This window comes from Lissotriton vulgaris, chromosome 4_1, assembly GCF_964263255.1.
Source record: "Lissotriton vulgaris chromosome 4_1, aLisVul1.2, whole genome shotgun sequence".
NCBI lineage: Eukaryota > Metazoa > Chordata > Amphibia > Caudata > Salamandridae > Lissotriton > Lissotriton vulgaris.
The window spans coordinates 477440889-477460937 of record NC_141691.1 but is presented as its reverse complement, the minus strand read 5'-3'; the positions used below and the strand labels follow the sequence as shown (position 1 = coordinate 477460937).

The window sequence follows — 20049 nt, the reverse complement described above, 5'->3', positions numbered from 1 at the left end:
AGCTCTTTGTCTGTAATTATCTGAAAGAAAAATAGATTTCATACGCCGTATATAGGAATGGCCAATGACCCATACAACATGTGCTCCCTTGTCCTGTCGATGTGGCCGCGGTTGTGAAGAATCTTACGGGTGATGTTCCGATGGCAGTTCCCCCCCTGCGTGACCGGTTCGAGAAACTGAAATGTAAGCAAACAAACAGGACAGGCATCAGTTCACAATTGCCTTTCCACTCTCGCAACAAGTGCAGCTGCACATAGAGCTTGTAACAATTAGAAGACCATCTTCCATTTCTCTTCACACTGTTGCTGTGCAACCCTCTAGCTGTTGCTTCTGTGACATCCCCTATTCTGAATAAATGAGTCCCAAAGTCCTTTGGATCCAAACCTGTTCTGTCTATATCGCCATGGCTAATACCCTTTTACATTGGAACCTGGTAAGCGGGGTACTGTCAGCATGCATTAATAATGTCCCCCCTACTGCACTATTCCTCTGTCGGAGGAAGGCTTCTAGGTGCATCACTGGGCAGCATGGATTGTCCTGTGCCCGGTGAAGTACTATCCCTTCGACACGGGCTTCCTGATCAGTTTTAGATTTTTTATTTGTTATTAGCGAAGTGTCGCCCTGTATCCTCACATGCTCCAGCTGGAGCCCACCTTGCATATCCTGTTTGTTGCGCGCCACCAGTTCCTTCACCCTAAATGCCCCATAAAAGGCCAGCGCAAAGGCAGCTCTGAATAGTAATGCCTCTCCTATTGAACTGCAAATTCCACCCAGGGCTGTTAGCAGTGATGTCTGCCCCTCTAAGCCAATTGGTTGTCTCGTGTCTGGCGGGGCACCCTGGAGGCGCAGTCAACCTTTTAGTACCTTCCTTACAATGAAACTATTTGTGGGGTCCCTGGTGTCCTTGATCTGCGCAAAGAAAGAAACCGCTGCCACATGTCGCCACAGAGCGCCCTTCTTTATTCAAAGTGTCTAAATACTGGAGGAATGCCCCTGACTTATTCCAGCTATCCACAAAATCCTGCCCCAAAAAAGCGCAGTAAGACCAAAACACCCCTTCGTAAGCCTTCCTGGACCTGGGCGCTAGGCTAGCTGCCATGAGCTTCTGTAGCTGGGGGCACCAATCTGCCAGAGTACTTCCGGGAAGTGTGTTGGTGTCGCCTCTGCAGACGGTAGGTGTTCCCTGAAAACCTGCATCTTGAAGCAAGAGAGTGCGTCAGCAGCATTATTCAGCACCCCCGGGACATGTTTAGCCTTAAAGTGTTTGTTCAGCTTCATACACAACAGCACTATCTCTTTCAGCAGGCGGTGGATCATTTTACACTGTGCAGCCTGCTGGTTGATGCATTCGACCACTGTCCTGTTGTCTGACCAGAAAATCACAGATTGATTAAGCAAATGATGAGGCCAAATAGTCAGTGCAACCCAGATGGGAAAGAGTTCCAGGAAACCTATATCAGACCACTCTCCACCCAGCAAGCCTGTTAATGTTGAGCCACCCATTCGTTCCCAAGTATGGCACCAAATCCCACACTGCCCGCAGCGTCAGTCCATAAACCTACCTCCGCGGAAGTAGTGGGGGGACCGGGCCACACTACCCTGCAGTTGAAACCCTCCAGAAATGCGATCCAAATCCGCATGTCCTGGCGAACCTCAGATGAGTCTTGTGTGATGGTGCTTTTCCTGCAGGCTCATCATGGCCTAAGAGATGGAACTGGAGAATGGTCACGCCATAGGTATTACCCTTAGTGCAAAGTTCAACTGGCCAACTGTCTGTTGTAACTGATGTAAGGTTACCTTATCTTTTGCCAAACATTGCTGGAGTGTTGCTTTAAATTTCAATATTTTTTCTTTAGGTAACCGGAAACACCCCTGTAGAGAGTCCAACTCCATGCCTAAAAATTCTATTGTGGGTGCTGGACCCACCGTCTTCCCTGGAGCCAGAGGGACCCCAAAAGCACGCATGAGCACGCAAAATTCCTGCAATGCCCAAGCGCATTCCCGGGAGCCCGCCGACCCCAGAAAGAAAGTCATCCAGATAATGCATGACATATTGGTGCCCCGTTGCCTGTCTCAAAACCCATTCCAAAAATAACTGAATTTTTCAATGTAAGCGCAGGAAACAGAACAACCCATGGGCATGCACATATCCATGTAGAATTTGCCCTGGAATGAGAAGCCTAGAAGGTGGTGATCTGGAGGATGTACAGGCAGTGTCTGGAAGGTGGATTCAATGTCTGATTTGGCTAGCAAGGCCCCTGGTCCCAGATCCCTTAGCATCTCCACTGCCTGGTCAAAAGAGGCCTATTTCACGCTACAGAACTCTTTGTTGATGGAGTCATTTAATGAATTGCCTCTAGGGGCTGACATCAACCTGAACTCCCCTTCCTCTTTCTTCAGGACCACCCCCAGGGGCGAGCAGACAAAGTTGTGCACAGGGATGTGATCAAAAGGACCCGCTATTCTGCCCAGGTGCAGTTCTTTTGCAGTTTTCACTGCTGCTACTCCCGGATTGGTCCTTATAGACAGCTGATTTTTACACTCTGGTGTCCCTGTGTAGTCAACTGCCGGAATCCTAAGCCATACAAAAAACCGTCTTGTAAAATCCGAGCTGGGGCATGGTCTGGGTACCTGTTTAACCAAGGAGTCCTAGCCAGAACGTCAATGGGTGAATGTGTTACCATTCATACCATTCGTACCTTCTCCTTATTCCTGTTTCTTCCTCCCCCTATTTCCTGAGAATGTGTTACCTTTCTTGAGGCATTTTGATTCTGGATGAGAGGGGTGATTACATATGGAGCATGCGTGCCTGAATTTATTAGTGCCATGGGCCCTGGTGCATGTCCGTCTATTAACATCCCAGCATACCCCTTTCTGTCCCCCACCGCTCCCTGGACTCTAGGGGCTGTGCCCCCGGTTTGTGGTGGCCGAAAGGGCTGAGGCGCTTGGGAAGTGTGAACCTTATTCCAGTTTTGCACTGTATTCCCCGCTGTCCTGGGCCAAACTTATCAAACCACGAGATTGAGTCAACCCGGTCCCAGGTAAGTGATGGTTCAAATTCCTTAGCCTTCCTGAAATTCGTGTCCTATTCCTTCCAACCTACACCCCCATATTTATCAGAGGCTGGTTAGGGCAGACCTGGGAGCGCGGGTAAAAGAGGCCGACGCCCACGCTCCGTGGCCTTTTCAAGCCCCTATAGGCCAGGCCGGTTCTTACCCGCCTGACCTCTGCTCCCCTTTGACCCAGAAATGATTCAATCGCTTCCGGGTCACTTGGGAGCCCTTTGAGCCAATCCATGCTGAGGCGCGCCCATCACGTCATGATGACGCGGTGGGGCGCGCCCCACCATGTAGAGCGGGCGAGGGTGGTGGGGAGGGCGGTGCAGCACCATACCTGCGGCGGGCCGATGCCGGCCACCGCCTTTCTCTTCTGCGGCAGCACACAGGTTATTACAAATCAAAAGATGCACTCAGGTGAACCAGGATCTGGGCAGACTCCCACTCCCTATCTGTAGTATAACTGAAACCTTTTTTTTAATCACAGAAGGTCAAGCAACAATGCGCTGTCCTGTCAGACCTAAATAACTAAACAAATCCTTCCTGTGTGGAATTATTTACTGCATCAGTGAAATGCAGTTTGTCAGTGCACAGCCAAAACACCACACACCTTGAAGGACTGTGGCAATCAGTCAGTAGCTGATGAATGTAGTTGGTCATGGCAATATGAGTACCATTGGATGAGTGGAAAAGATATTTTGCCCCTCTTGCTGTATAGATCAAATGAGATTTTTCAAGGCAGTTACACTTGTTTCTGGCCAGCCCTAAAAAAAACTTCCTTCACATTTCAAATGTCAGTGACTTATTCAGTTAGGTTATATTTCATGCTGTTTGAAAGCTAAGAACTATTAATATAAGTTAGCAAACTAAGTGTATCATCACTGCAAGTTGGAGTTGTTTTTTTTTCACTTCTTTTTCTAAGCAGAAATTGTTCTTTTATCTTGGCTAACATGGTATTCCACAAGCTTTAGGATTTGCAAAAGCCAACACCGTGGAATCAGCTCACCAACAAATTCAATTAATTGGTCCAAAACAAACAAACCTATCTGCTTAGGGGCTCAGTATTATGTTTGACACAATTTCTCAATGCAGACATTTTAGCCAACAGCAACATGCGTGCTGAAATTTGAACCAATGCTTAGAATGCTAAAAGTACGACTTTAAATTCCAGGATCCAATGTGCTTTTTAGGTCTAGGCCTGCGTAGGCTCCGCTTGCGCAGTCTTGCTGGCGAGATTTTATGTTTTAGAGTATGGGGCTTAAACCTGCCCCTCTTCTCCATTGGCTGGCTTCCTAAACTGAGGCCAGCCATTGGAGAAGAGGGGCGTCTGTCCATTTAAGCCCCGTCTTTTTTGGATTCGGGGGTGTGTTTTTTAGGTTCTTTCTCTCCTCTTCCCATTGGCTGGAATTTTACATTCCAGCCAATAGGAAGAGGAGAGAAAGAAAAACACGCCCCCCAGTCGGAAAATGACGGGGCGTTTCTCCGAGGCATTTCTGCTTGACCTCTGAGAAACATGGTGGTGTCATGGCGTGCTCTGCTTTCCTGCCGAAGCTCGCTTTGCTGCCATCTACCAAGGGTAAGTATCCGCCATCTAGAGATACTTGTGTTGTTGTGGTATTTCTCCATACCTGTGTGCTTCGAGGCGGCGCTCCTGTCTTCAGAGGGTCTGCGCTCCCGAGGCTTCTACCTACAGCTCCACCGGAGGGTCCGCTCCCTGCAGAGCATCCCCCCCCCCCGCCCACACATCTACCCACAGGAGGGTGCGCCTCTCCCCCCAGCAGATCTGCCCGCCGGAGGGTCACCGGCGTTGCTGCATCTCCTGCCCGCCGGAAGACTAGAACCCGCGCCTTGGATCCGGCCCGCTCTCTGGTCGCTGCTGCGGCTCAGTGACTCTCAGATCACCATGGGGGACATGATTTCCACTCACCTGGACGAGGGCAGGCGGCAGTACATCTCCGATAAGAGCCAGCGCCAAGTGCCACTGTCCCCACCAGGGGGGGGGGAGCTGTGAGGAATAGGGGTGAACGCACTACAGACCGTGCACTGCATGTTCATTAATGTACCCGCTGTACTGGGCCCGCCCAAGGAGCGTGACCGGTTTCTACTTTTAGACATACGGGCCGGGCAGCTTCAGTTTCCCAGGCTGTGCAGTGAGTCCGGTCACTGAGACAGGCACTCAGTCGGCGAGAACGAGTCACTCTGAGCACAGCACTGTATGATATCCCAGCTTCCCTCCCCCCCCCCCCCGGAACCTCTCCCGGCCATGGTGGTAAGAGCAGCTCACTCTGCTGACACCGCCTCCTGGTTACAGCCAGGCGCCCTCCACCCGGTATCTCAGCTGAGACCAGTCCCAAGCCCGAAGTTCATGAAGGCCTCCTCATGACTAGTTTAATTCATCCTGCCTCGTCCTCTAGCACGCCTTGTTCCCCCAATACTTCCCGTCTGACCCTCTGAGGCTGCCTTGTCTTCATTGCCTCACGCCTCCGGTGTGCCCCCAGCCTACCTCAGTTCCACCCACTAATGGAAAGTGCGGTTGGTTAAAAAGCCAACTGTAAAAAATAAAATAAAACGCCAACTGTTGGTCCAAGGATGGGACCTTAAGATTGCCTTGTGTAAGATGTACATGTGTGGCTCTGTGTGTGTGGATTTGTGTGTGGCGCTGTGTGTGTGTGTGTGTGTGTGTGTGTGACTCTGTGTGTGTATGTGGCTCTGTGTGTGTGTGTGGCTCTCTGTGTGTGTGTGTGTGTGGCTCTGTGTGTGTGTGTGTGTGTGGCTCTGTGTGTGTGTGTGGCTCTCTGTGTTTGTGTGGCTCTGTGTATGTGGCTCTGTGTGTGTGTGGCTCTGTGTGTGTGTGGCTCTGTGTGTGTGGCTCTGTGTGTGTGTGTGTGGCTCTGTGTTTGTGTGTGTGACTCTATGTGTGTGTGTGTGTGTGTGTGTGTGTGCGGCTCTGCGTGTGTGGGTGCGTTTGGCTCTGCGTGTGGCTCTGTGTGTGGCTCTGTGTGTGTGGGTGCAAATGCAATAGGTTTCTCATTTCCGAGAGATTAAACTATTGGCATTGTAAAATGCCATTTATTTATATGTTTTAAAAACAAGAATAATGTCATGAGCCATGCCAATAGCTCTAACTTTAACAAAGACGAGACCATTGCATTGTAAATACTTGCTAGGTCTTGCCCACTAGACAGCACATCCTAGGTCTGTTGAAAGTCATATTGCCGGCTTACAGTGGCTTAGAGCCCGTCCATTGCTTCGCTTCTTTGTCACTTTCCTTTAGCTTTTTTCTTATGTGTTAGCTTGTTTGGTCTTTACTTCCTCTTTGTCTCACCCTTGGAGCATTGGCGCATTACTTGAGTCCTTCTACTGCACACTTGAAAATTGCATTTTTTCTTTTTAAGTACTCCACAAGAATGTATGTGTTGTCCTGCTGTTTCCCTTGTATACTTGACCGCTCTGCCTCGCTTGTATTGCTCTTCTCTGCCTGTGGGCTTCTGTCTCCGTCCTCCTCCCCCTCCTGGCGCTCGCCCTCTCGTGCTGCCCTCCCTTTGATTCCTTCTGCCCTTAATGCTTGAGTTGGCCTAATGGCTAAGGCGGTCGACTTTGAATCACTTGATCTCCCCGTGTCTAACAAAAACGATGAATGTGTCCTCCTATAAAGCAACTGGTGCTATGTAAAAGTGCTCTGATACCCGATACCGGGTCAAGTTTGCGCTATATGAAACTCTGTAAAAAAAAAAAAAAAAACATTTAAAAAAAGACATTGCACCCTTTGTCGGTTTGCGCCCCTCCACTCCACGTTCCTCTCTCTTTATTTGCTTCCCTCCCTGCAACCTCAGTTTTGGCTCCCCCACAAGTGCCCCACTATTGCTTCCCCACCTAGCTGTTTCGTCCCCACCCTTGTCCTCCATAATTCCAACACCCCTCTGTGTTGCATTCCCCGACCTGTGTTGCTTCCATTCACTGGCGCAGGCTCCATTTAAAAAAAAATTATTTATCCTAACTTGTTGGATCGGTAAACAAAAGACAAAATAAAATCCCATGCGCCATTTTGTTGGCAAACACATGCTTGGTACACACAGAAACGAAATTACACGGGCGGCCATATTGTACGTTTTTTCCCCCTGTTTTCACCATACTGCACAGCATTGGAGATGCTGTGCAGCATGGCTAAAACCTTTGTACAAAGCAATAGGCTCTAGAGGCGAGCCTATTGACTTTGTCAATGCATGTTTCTAAAAAGCCTGCCCTGGATAAATCTACCGTGACATGGAGACACTCGTCTGTTGTTTAAATGCATAACACAACATTAAATTGAGTGCTCTGGCACGTACCGTAGACTTCAAGCCTTTGGATACAGGACATATTTCATAAGCCTTTTCATTCCAGGCTTACATATTTATTCAACATTCTTTGTATAATTGGCTACTATGTGCTGATCCACAAGTGCCGGAAAACTTGCACTATTTGATATTATTTCTTGCAGACCGTTATATTTTAGCATTGGTTTTATACATAATGTTGGTTGGACTGAATCTAAAATGATACTTGAATCTATTTTGTGTGTGCCCCTAACCTAATCAATCAATCAGTTTAATTTAATTTGAAAACAATCTCTACTGTAATCTTGCATTTTCCTTAACAGATATTTTCTTTTCCCAGTGGTGCTTTCTGACCAAATGAGTCAAGAAAATGCACCATTGTGGGTGAGGTGATCGGTCACTTTTCTCTAAGATCACCAAACATTTCTGTGAAATAATATTGATATCTTATGTTCTAACCAGTGTTACTTTCTGGGTATGTTTTAAAATGCTCCATTTGCCACTAATTTTACAGGTGTTATTGGAATGGTGTAATTTAAAATTAACAATTTGTCACTCAATTTCTTGAAAATTCCTTTATTGGTAGGGGCGGTGGTAGAGAAGCACTCTTTTAAGATCTTTAGTCAATATTATGTCTTGACAGAAGTGTTCACCCAACACGTTACAATGTAAAAGTGCCACTTGCTAGGGGGTAAGCAAGGACTAGTGCCCAGCAAGTTGTTATTGGGCTAAGTACAAGAAATGCTCCAGTCTTCCTGGCCTGTTGCAGGTCAGTTAAAGCATTCACTCCACTCCTCCTTTCCTTTTAGAATCCTGTTTTTTCGAAACGAGCTCGAGTCCAGTCACCAGCGCAGAAGTTGCGTCAGGAGGTTCATAACCTTGTCGAGCGGTACGGGATTGCCTGGGGACGAGAGCTGGAGAGGGATTTGCCCCACTCTTGGCAGCTTCATGGAGATCTGGTGCTTCTCAGTAAAGACTGCTTCACTGCTCCCATGTGGGAGGACTTGGGTAGGATGCTGCTTTTGTGATTTGTAAGTGCTAACAGGCACATACCTGACCTGTTCCATGTTAGTTAAAGAATTTGGTCTCCTTGGTTTCTTACAGGTGCAGAGCTTTGGGAGACCGTGGCAACAACACTTGGAGCTCGACGCATAGCTAAACAAGGGCATATTTCCACTGATGGCTTTCGAACCCCAACAGTGACTATGCTACTAGGACACGACAGCTGGGTGGAGCACGTGGACAATGGGATTCGGTCAGTGTTTTCTGGAAAATCATGCTTTCTATTGGGGGGGGAGGGGGAATGCCGAACAAGACACTTTCACGTATCTGTTCTTGCATATTGTGCTTTCATAGAAGGCTATATATTGAAGAATAGCAGCTGTTCCATGACTTCATAGATCACATGGAAAGGATGTGCATCACTTAGAAAGATGGCCTTAAACATGAACTTGTTTGTAAATTGTAAATTATATTTATATAGCGCATACTATCCCCGACTAGGCATTGAAACGATTTACGTCGAGTAGCATATTGCATGCTGCAGTATCGAAAAGTCTGCCTTCCTATAAATAGGAGGTGCACGTGTTTGGATGTGTTGAAGCTATCTCCTAGATAATCTGTGTGTTACTCATAGCACCCATTCTAGGAGTCGAGGAGTGTGTTGTCCTCAAGAATAAACAAGGCAATATTTCCCTAAAGACAAGATTCAAACAGTATTTCAAAATTTCCTCCCCTGAAGATTGACTCAAAAACTGAGTTTGAGATCAGTAATGAAGGTTTAATAAAATCTTAAAGTACAATACAGAATGGTAAAAATATAGGAGATTAAATAAATCAATCAGAAGACACAAAAATCAATTTCTATGAAGGATCTCAAAGTTTAAGATCGATGCAGCAATGCATAGAATCTGGAACATAGACTAAGTTCAAAATGTGCATCGAATTGGACATTTCTAGTAGAGACTTCAAAAGAACTGGCCCAACCCCAAACGTGAGGTTTTTAAAGCCAATTTCATCATTGAAAATAATAAAAACTTCTATGTCATCATGGTCTGAGAATAAGTATGGACATAAAAATTTCTGCATTATAAAACTCTATATAATATCCACATCCTGGCACTAACCCACAATGATCTGTCTTTGCGATGCCCTGTTATATGCCCTAATGTTGGGGAGGGAGATGCCCCCTTTGTAGTTTAATTGATAGGGAGTTTGCCAGGCTATCCTCTGGGTGCCTCTATCTCAGAGAAACAGCTGAAATATTTTATCTAGTCTATCAAAGTGTATTTCTGGCACCACAAAGGGGGAATTCTGCAGTTCATACAACAGTTTGGGTAAGGTAAGCATTTTAAAAATAACTCCTACCCATAATCGATGAAGGGAGTTCACACCACCGTTGTGCGTCCTCCTGAAATTTGCCTAGGACCTTCCCACGTTTTACTCCAGGAACCTATCTCCATTAGCTGTTCTCTCGATTCTCAGATACCTGAAGCTCACTCGAGACACACAGAAGACCCTGATTTGTCTGTCCAAGCCCTCTCAGGCCCCCATCTGATAAAGGGTTGAATTATCCAGTTGATGCGCTATCCTAAATATGTTTCACTGTTACGGAAGACTTACTGGATCAACATTTCTGGTTCGTAAGATGAATTAGTCATTCGCATTGATTTTTCCGGTTTGCTCATCACCTCAGGAAATCCCATTATGTCAGCCCTGCGGTCCACCCAACACAACAGCGGCTCCAGGCACAATGCCAATGAAAGGGAAGAAAGTGGCATCTCTGCCTAGTGCCTCTCCCCAGCACAAACATATCAGAGAGCAATTCATTCACCCTCACCGCTTCTTGGGTGCTATATAGAGCAGGGCCTTCCATTTAAAAAAAATGGGACCAAACTTGAATCGTCTCACTGTCAAGTGGAGGTACACCCGGTTGATGGAGTCAAAAGCCTTCTTTGCATCTAACAACAATGTGGCCTTGGTGTCTCCCTCATATTTGGTTCAGTCTAACCAAACATGTGGTCTTCTGAGACTGAGCCTCGATGCCCTCCTCTGCATACATTCTGGCTGGTCTTTATCAATCATGGAGTTGATCACCTTGGCTACCTGTGGTGCCAATATTCTGGCCAGTATTTTGCTTTCGGTGTTCATGAGAGAAATAGGCCTATATGAGGCATAGAGATGTTTGGGTTTCTTTTTTGGGGGGAATCACGACTATGATAATATGATATTAGGGTCAGGTGAGGGTTCTCCCACATCTATGGCTGTCAGAAACCGTTTTAGGAGGTTCCGTTTGAGAAGTGGAGGCAATCGTTTATACAGTTCTACACCGAATATCTTCCAGGAATAAATCTTCCTCCAGTGCATACCAATCTAGTTCTCTTAAGACCCTAACCTACAACTCATGTAGGATTGCTTCTATATCCTGCTTTCTGCATTCTCTCCATGCCTCATAAAGGGTACAGAAGGATTGTGCAAATGCCTGTGCCATATCCCAGTCTGTTTCGACAACCTCCACTTTCCCTGCAACTATCCCTACCACCAAGCACATCTCCCCTCTTCATCCCAGCCATGCTACGAGGAAGTCCATTTTGCCTCTGTTTCATGCAATTTCCTCTGCACTGAGAGGTAATAATGTTGAGCTGCGTTTTAAGTAAGATTACAGTATTGATCCCTGATCGCCAATAGCTGCCTGTCTGTAAACAAGCTGTTTCTATGTTCATTACTTGTTTTTCAAGCACCAGCACCTGTTCCCTGATCTTCCTTTTATGAACTATATATTTGACTTTTTCCCTAAGTACTGCAATGTGTGCCTCCTAGAGCATAATCCGGGATTCCACGGCACCTTTATTTCCCTCAAAGTACAATTGAGCGTCAACTTGCCGGGTTTTGACAACCCTTTTATCTTTCAGTGCCCACATGTCCAGCCTCTATGGGTTTGTCGTTTCTCAACTGCTGGTTCCTATTATAATATGCAAAAGAGAATGGTCAGAAATTCTCCTGGCCAGATATTCCACCTCCCACCTAACCACGTCGGCCAGAACGAGCAAGTAGTCCAGGCGAGATAAGGGCTTTTGAACTCCTTACAGGAAGGAATATTGGGCCATTTGTAGGTAGCTAAATATCAGTCGGTAACGGACGAAAATCTGTAATTATCCTATTACCGACCGGTATTTAGCCTTTTCTAATGTAGGAGGCAGGTTTTAAGGATTCAGTAATTTACTGATTCCTTATTTTAAGGAATCGGTCAAATACCGAATCCTTATTTTAAGGAATTGGTAAATGACCGAATCCTTAAAAGCTATATAGGTGTCACTCAAGTGAGTGCATTTTTGCTATCAGGATTCGTTATTTACCACCAACTACAAGTTGGTGGTAAATACCGAATACCTTAAATAAAGCAACGTTTTGCTTTTTTCTCAGTGCCATATGGCAGACATACATGCCCTTAGGGCATGTATGTACGCCACATGTGCACACATGCACGAATCATCGGTGCAACAGGGTGTCAATGTGACACCCTGCCACCCTTGAATATGCTCCCCTATTACTGATTCAGTATTTACCGAATTGGTAGTAGGAATGGCTTCCCATTCATTCCTATGGGCCTCCAGGCCCATAGGAATGAATGGGAAGGTGATTCCTTAACCCCTTCGATGGGGCCGCTTTTTTTCCCGTGTGCGGCCACCGGACGAACACGGGCGGGCCATGACGAACCCCAGCCGTCATCAGCACACGAGCACCGTAGTGCATGACGGCTGGGGTTCGTCACCAGCATGGAAGGGGTTAATACCGAATCGGTATTACCGATTCGGTAATAACGAATTTTACCGATTCTGTATTTTTTACCGAATTTTTAGCTACATATAAAATACCGATTGCTAAATACCGAATCGGTAAAATCCGATATTTGGGAATCTATTTCATAGTTACCTACATCGAGCCCATTGTCTTTTTGATGGGTTCCTGAATCTCCAAAGCATAATATGCTCTAGACCTGTGGCGCTCGTGATGTCAGTCACAGGGAGAGATTCTATCAAACTTTCAGTCGATAACCTTATTAAAGTCCCTACTGATCAAATATATTTCAGCTTCAGAAGCCTAACTGGTCGAGGACATGACGCCGGGATTTGGGAGGTGCATACACCTTTACTATGAGAATGTCTGGCCTACCCCATTTTCCCTGTACTGCCACATAACCACCTTCAGAGTCTTCACATTGCCTATCAGTGAGGAATGGACGTTGTATAGACATAATGGCCACTCATCACGATCTCCTTGCGAATCCCACATATGCTAATTAGACATATTGGGTTCTCTGGAAGTATTTATAATAATTGCCCATCAAGTGGGTTTCCTGTCGCAACATCCGATCGGGTGAGTGCCTGCAAATGTATTCTGCCCCAAACCCTCCCTTAACCTTTCAGCCTAACCTGTTTATGTTCCATGAGATGAACATCAGTTTCTCAGCCATGTGTTGGGTATTTGTCATGTTTAGTATCCTTCCTATTAAGCGCGTGCTGTGTAGTCTGGAAAAATCATCTTAGCTGCCTGTAAATGAACTCTCTGTGGGGTGCGAGCTGCCTTTAAGATGGCATCTCTGTCCAAGTAGTTCAGCAGCCTCATGGTGACAGAGTGTGTGGTGCACCCGGTAGGGTTCTTAGTCAGAGCCACGTGTGCTCTCTTAGTCAGAAAGTAAGTTGAAATACCCTGTGCCCAATTCCGGGATTTTAAACTGGGTCCTCCACTACTTCCACCAAGCGCAAGTCTCTGCACCTATATCTTCCCTCTGCATCCTCAGCATGGCACTCTAGCTGTCGGGCCACTTTGCATTGTTAAGAAAAATCTTGACTGAGAAAATCCAACTCAACTCCGCCTTCAGACATGCGAGTCTCAACCGCAGTTATCCAATCTACTACTTGATACAAATCTTTTCTCAGATGGGACACCTCGAGGCTAGCCCCATGAATCCTGATTTCTAGGGCTGCATGTAAGTCTTTTATGGCCTGAAGGGTTACTGACGAAGGGACAGCGGTGACTTCCCGACCACCAGTGTCTGGGGTAGTAACACCTCCGTTTGGCCCAAATTGTCCACCACCAGGGTGTGTAAAACGGCCAGTCTTCCCCTGAGAAGAGAATGCCTCCTCTGCCCCACTTTTTTACCACCTTTTCACTTATCGCCAAGTCAGTACACTGTGTGCCAGTGGTCAGAGCTAGGATGAAGAGAAGATAAAGTCTCTGTATTGGGTTGCCCTCTACTTCAACTGGGCTAAACGGAGTGCCTTGGTGGGCCGGGGATCCCCTGTCTCACAGGTGTTCCTCTGGTCACCCAAAGGTTCCCCCAGCAAACCCTAGAAGCGTTCAGGCTGCCACCAATGTCCAGTATACTTCTCCTGGGAGAAAGATCCAGGGGGGCAGCAACTAAACAATAAGGGGCAAGGGGGAAAGAGCAAGGAAAGTCACTCGGGTCTCCGCCTTCTTCATCAAAATACAGGCGGTGAGACTTGTTCGAACACTGACGCCAGTCCATGCCCAGTACCACCTTAGGCAGCATCATATTGGTCTCCAGTTGCTGCCCCTCCTCCCTTGGGCGACACACCACACCAGCCTGGCCAGGCCTACTGATAGGCCGAGCCTCAGCTGAATACAGGTGACTTAGTGGGCCTGGGCACACTATGGCCTTTGCTAACACCCAGCCATGCCATGGGCAAAAGTCCAAATGAGGCCCGACCCTCAGGTTCCAAGAGGGGTGAAGTCATCTTGGTCCATATCCGCCTCTCTGCCTGTGCCCCACAAGAGTGGGGCCAAGGCAGCTGCCCCAGGCGACTCTCGGCAGGCGTCCGTTCTTCTGTCCCCACATCCCTACTCAGCAGGGTCCCCAGTCCAGTGGGTCACCAACCTCTGCACTCCGCTCCCACAGCCCAGGATATCTCCGGCCTCTGCTCCGGTAAATAAGGTACTTCGTTCCAAGACCTCGCCGCACCCCCGTCGGATGCCAGGAGGGCCCAGCAGGAGCGCTGGCTGGGAGAGGTAGGATCTCCTCCTCGCAGGGTTATGCAGGATGATTGAGGCCAGTGCGGGGCCTCAGCAAAGAGCATCCGCCATCATAGGTGGCTTACCTATTGCCCCACCCTATGAGTCTTATCTATAACAAACTATTGCGATAGCACCTCACATCAGAATGTAATCAAGAGAAAGAGCCAGTGATAAGAAAATCAAAACATTTTGGGAAGTATTTTTGAAAGAAAGTTTTTTTTAAAAAACGGTATAAAATGTGTTGCATTATTTTACAATTGCACGAATATCCTAAGTACAGCTACATCCATCACTCTAAGCAGCTTGGCTAGAAAGTGGAAAGACGGAGGACGACAGAAAACGACACAAATCCATATTTCACTACACCCATAATACATATGGATAAAAGTAATTTCTTATAAGCATCTTTACTGATAACAAACCTTATTTTCTTTAAGGTTTAAAAAAAATGGTTTAGGAGACTAATTTCCAACCTGCACGGGAGGCTCAGCTGAATACGCAGAAGTGCACTGGCCACGATAGACACAGGCATAGGCATAATACATAAATCCAGTTCCCATTGGAGCTACACTTCAGGAGTGCCCTTCACTATGCTCTTACATGTGTGCTTACATCGCATTGTAGAGCATTGCTATGCCAAGAGTATTAGCTTGATGATGATGATGTGCAGCGACCAAGGTTATACTTCTATTATGGTAGGATGGTGTGGCTCACTGGTTAGAGGCGGCAGACCCGGGAGCAGAGGACGGCCCGGGACCAGGGTTTAATTCCCGACGCGGCAGGGTCGTGGACCAGGGTCAGCGGACTCGATAATTCTCACCTCAGTGCCTACTCTAACCAGGGATCATACTCGGCAACTCTGGGCATTAGCTTGCCTCATCTCCACAATGGCCCCCCACATTTGCCGGGGATGCCTGGTTTCACCTTGGAGATACCCAGTAGGGACCATCTCACAGGGAAAGCCAGGACGGGTTCCCCAGCGGTCTATTGCGCAGAGATACTCCTTCGGGAGTCGATTCTCGCGTTAGAAACCCGCAATTAAATTAGGATGCAGCCAACAACTAACATTTGAACAGATGCTTCCCAACATCCCACCTCGCATACTAGAGCTGCTAGGCCAGTGTGTGTGGGTTTATCCTCCACTACTCATGGCAGTTGATAATTCTTCCAGAGATTATTATTTTTATGAGTGTGAGTGAGGGTTGGTGATGCGGGACTCATTTGGCAGTTCCTTCGAGACAACCTTTTTTGTGTGTTGTTTTTTGTGTCGAGCAAATCCAAATTGAGTCACCTTTGGGTATGCTAAGTCTCATTGGCTGTTGCTGGCGGTGTGCCTTGGGGAGATAAGTGGTATACCCAGGATCAAACATATTCACACAAAAGGAGACCATGATTAGAGCTGTTTCTTAGCCATTAAACCAAACCTACATCTCATTGCTATTAGATGTGCAATTTCAATCCCATATCCATGATCTGTTGAGGTGGAAATTACCCCACACCCTCCTCTTGAAGGACTTGACTTGCTCAGTATGTAATTGCATATTATTTGTGACCATGGACTTTTTTTTAGCAGATATTTTATCTTTATTGCTTGATATTGTAGTTTAAACGCATGTATTGGCATATACAAACTATTGGTAAATGCATTAGATTTCGCCGATCTGATTTAAGAATAGCTGTTTTTACAGGCTAAACCTAAAAACAAAGATATCCGAGTTGACTACCGGTACTCTGTTCAGTACCCGAGGACCATAAAAAAACTGAATGGAAAATGTATGCAAGAGCAATTTTAATATTCAATTAAAAAAATAACCAGTAGATGGTAGTGTTGTCTAATTCTTCCAATATGGAGAGAGAGAGTGACGTTAGATTTTCACAAAGGCTTGTACTGGCACACTAATATAACTGCCCAAAATAAAGTCATAAAATCGAGTTGAAGTTAAGCCCACATAAAATGTAGAGTGAGATCAAATGAATACTCCTTGGTGGCGTCCCAATGAAAAGATCAGGAATGTAACACAGCTGTTTCAAGGGCGTGCAGCCAGGGAAAGTGAACACAAAGGAAAAAAAGTTCCACACAACAGCAGTTGGACCCAGTAATTGGGCCCCGGGAACTGATAAGAGCCCCCTTCTAAGATCTATATAAGAGACTTCACAAGCAGAGCGCAAGCACTGTGCAGACGAAACCTACATATTAACACTGTCCTCTCAGCCTGGGAATCGAAATGTGGTAGGAACCTGTTTAAATGTTCTCTTGCAATCCCAGAATGGTCTATTTCTTAAGTTTTTCATGCAACATATTATTCATATATAGTGCTTACTGTGAAAATAATCGCTTCTAGGTTCCTTTGTGAGTTCGGATTTTGGCTGGGTGTTAATAATGGACAGCAATTAAGAAATGTGGATTTCAAATTGAAGGGAGAGCGAATCATTCACAGTGCCTGTAATCTGAGCATAACGGGTTTCAAAATATTTGCTCATCCAATTCCTGGCCTCTCTGCAGAGTGCACAGCACAATGGTCAGATGTGCCAATTGTAATTATATACAAAAGTGTGTGATGGAGGAACACAGTTGTCAAAATATTGACAAAACGACAGTTGAAGAAAATGCAGTGCTCAGAGTGGGTGCATTGTGTGTGTGTGGTCGGGTGGAAAGGAGAGAGTGAAAAGAAGTGCTGAAGAGGAGAGAGAGATGAGGTGCAATGTATGTAGATTGGGTGTTTCAGAAAGATGAGGAGAAAGAGTGTAAATATCTAAAAACAAGACTGCAGAAGAGAGTGGTGTGAGCAGAATGGGAGTGATTGAGATACTCTGAGGACCTTGCCCCTTCCTCAGACCACATTAATGATCATTTCACAGTCAGCTTAAAAAGTGACACTACTTTATATAAATATTTTAATTAAAGATAACACATGCCAATGGTATAGTGGAAATTTCTGACTATAGAAAAAAAGACTGAGAAACAGCACGCACATGCCTTCACATTACCATGAGGACCTAATCTACCTTACGTCCCTCTGCTAACCATACCTCTGTAAACGTTGCCGCCTCTGACATATTTAGTCTCTCACTTGTGCTTGGCAGCACACCTGAGGATTCACAAGTATTCAGCTCAGAGTTTTGAAATATGTATTTTTTTGCTTCTTTTTGAAGTTTTTTGCACCCTCCTCACGAGAAATGTTTACACCTTCAGTGAGCTTACTATTTGAGTTTCTGCCATGTGTTCTCCATTGGTGCCAATGTGTAACAGTCGGTACACACCATGTTTATTTTTTTTGGGGGGGGGGCGGGTGCTATGTCACTTTATCTCATAATATCGTGCTTTGCTTACTTTTGTGCTTAATCATTCTCAAACCCCCCACATGCGCATAATCTTCATGATCGTCTGTTGCAAGTTAAAGTTGCCCCTTGTGTGGCCCCTCCTCCCCCTCCTAAAATCACATCTAGAGTAGAGACGCCACTGCCGGCCGGATGTGTCTTGGTCTCTCCTGGATACCGGGTTGGTAAGTTGCTACATTTAAAATCCTTCTGAATGAAGAGTCCAACAAACATAAAGAAGGGGGAGGTTGAGGTTCCCACACTGTGCGCTGCACAAGGCAGCACGTCCTGGCACACTTTAAATGGAAGGAAACGCTCTACTTGAAGTGAACACCAGTTCTTTTACCCCAAAGTGAAAAGAAAAGCAGTGCCGGCTTCTTATAAGAGTAGGAGCAAGGGGCCCACAGCACGAAGCACCTTATGTTAGCTGCACTGTTAAAGAATGCTCCGATTGTAGGTATGTGCCAAGATTGGGGTGGAGAGGGGTGCTGCGGTGACCAACGGTAGGAGAGGGTCACTGACCTTCCTGCTCGGCTTGCGTACCCAGGGTCTGCCACTCTGTCCGAGGCAGCAGAATCCGTGTCAGTGGGGCAGTGCAAATAGCAGCGAGCAGGTGCCAGGCTGAGAGCATGTCGGGCACTCGTCGTCTAAATGTGCTAATCTGGAGGCATGGCGAGCCCATGCACTCCACGGGTGCACAAGCAGCCCCGAGCAAGGGACAAAGGAAAGAGCTCCCAGGCCAGTATAACTGGAGTGTAGAGGATGTGGAGCAGCAGCCAGAGCTGCTGACTCAAGAGCTGGGGATCCCGGTTGGAGTCTCCGCAGGGCAATATCCTGTAATTCTGGGCAAATCTCTTAATCTCTCTGGGTGATAATTTGCGTTACATAAATCTGAAAAAAAAAAGCAGAAAGAGGCAAAACTGTATGAAAAAATAGTCCCACTCAGTATTTCCGCTGTTGGAAACTGATAAGAGATGCAGTTGAGGAACAAGCACTGGTAAATGCAGGAACATATGCTACAGCCAATAGAAATAGAGGAAAAGTAAGTGGCTAGCACAGGAACCAATGAAAAGCCAGGTAAGTGAGGGGGAGGGATGTGAGCCACATTTAAGATTTATTCTAATACAATGCATTTCACAAGCACAGCACAAGCGAAACCTGTGAAAACAACCCATGAGTCAAAGTGGTAGTTAACGGGAATTTCCAGGTTCTATGGACAAGCACCATCAAACAAGAAAAAGGAAACAGGAAAGTAATGCGATAATTGCCAAATTGTTTGTGGGAGAGTTTGTATCAGTTAGGTGTGACACTATTGTCTTCATTATTGCTTGTCCAAGACCAATCCAGGGAAGGGGAAATCAAAGAGACCAGACCATAAATTAATAAATAATACCGCACTAAAGAACTCAATTTCTCACAGGTCAAATGCAGCCTCTGCCTCACCAAAGTTGTCAATCTTCTGATCTGTTTTCTCTACTTCAGGTTCCATGATAAACCCGCTTCCACTCATGTCTTCTATTTTCTTCTCGATGCCCCTCACAGCGGTTTCAGGCACTAGTTTCCAATCACAGCTCTGGGTATAGGGTGTTGCTTGACCTAAACTAGGCGCATTCCCTATCATGATTTCAGATTATTCATTGCACTCCACAGGTAGAGCGTTGCTCCCACTTTTAGAACCTGCATTATGTGGTGTAAAGAAGTCCTTTCCCTTTTTTCCTGCTGTCATATTACAATGAGGTGACTGGAAAGATAAAGACAAAATCACAAATTTCAAGGCCATACTCTACAAGATAATCTCTCTACTTCACAGTGTCCAGGTTAGAGCCAAAGTACAAAATATGCCCCCTCTGTGGCGCGCAGATGAGGTGTTGTGGTCCGAACAGATTGATGGTGCTGTTAACTGCAGTCCCTGGGAGCATGGAGATGTGAGACTGGACCTCAAGAAAATTGTGTTGTAGAGCTCCTTCGGAGTAGGCCATGGTCTCATTTAAACTGCAAGCCCACCGTAGTGGAACACTCCCACAGTACCGTCCCGCAGAGTGGGACCTCAGTGATTCTAAGGCTGCAGAGATTTCCCCCTCCGGGGAGGGACTACACAGGGATTGGTGGATTCAGGCAGTTTCGATCCACAGTTCAGTTCACAGGCTGGAAGGTATGGGTGGGTGCACTGGATGATACCACCGTTGGGGATCCAAAAGGTGCATCGGTGAGGAGCACTGCAAATGTTCCCAGGCACATGACTCACTTGGCGTCCACAGGCAGCTCTGGGGACATGCACCTTCCTAGAAAACAAGGAGCTGGTCTGCAAGACCAACAGGTTGCAT

At 46.5% G+C, this 20049-nt stretch overlaps 1 protein-coding gene across 1 annotated transcript in view; it reads left to right on the top strand.

Annotated features, from left to right (window-relative positions):
• The window catches only part of TYW2 (tRNA wybutosine-synthesizing protein 2), a 173872-nt gene that overhangs the window by 97406 nt on the left and 56417 nt on the right, over positions 1-20049 (top strand). Inside the window, exons 4-5 of the mRNA XM_086964617.1 lie at positions 8182-8380; positions 8477-8627. Of these exons, the coding sequence (XP_086820743.1) occupies positions 8182-8380; positions 8477-8627 (350 nt within the window). The remainder of the gene's footprint in view (positions 1-8181; positions 8381-8476; positions 8628-20049) is intronic.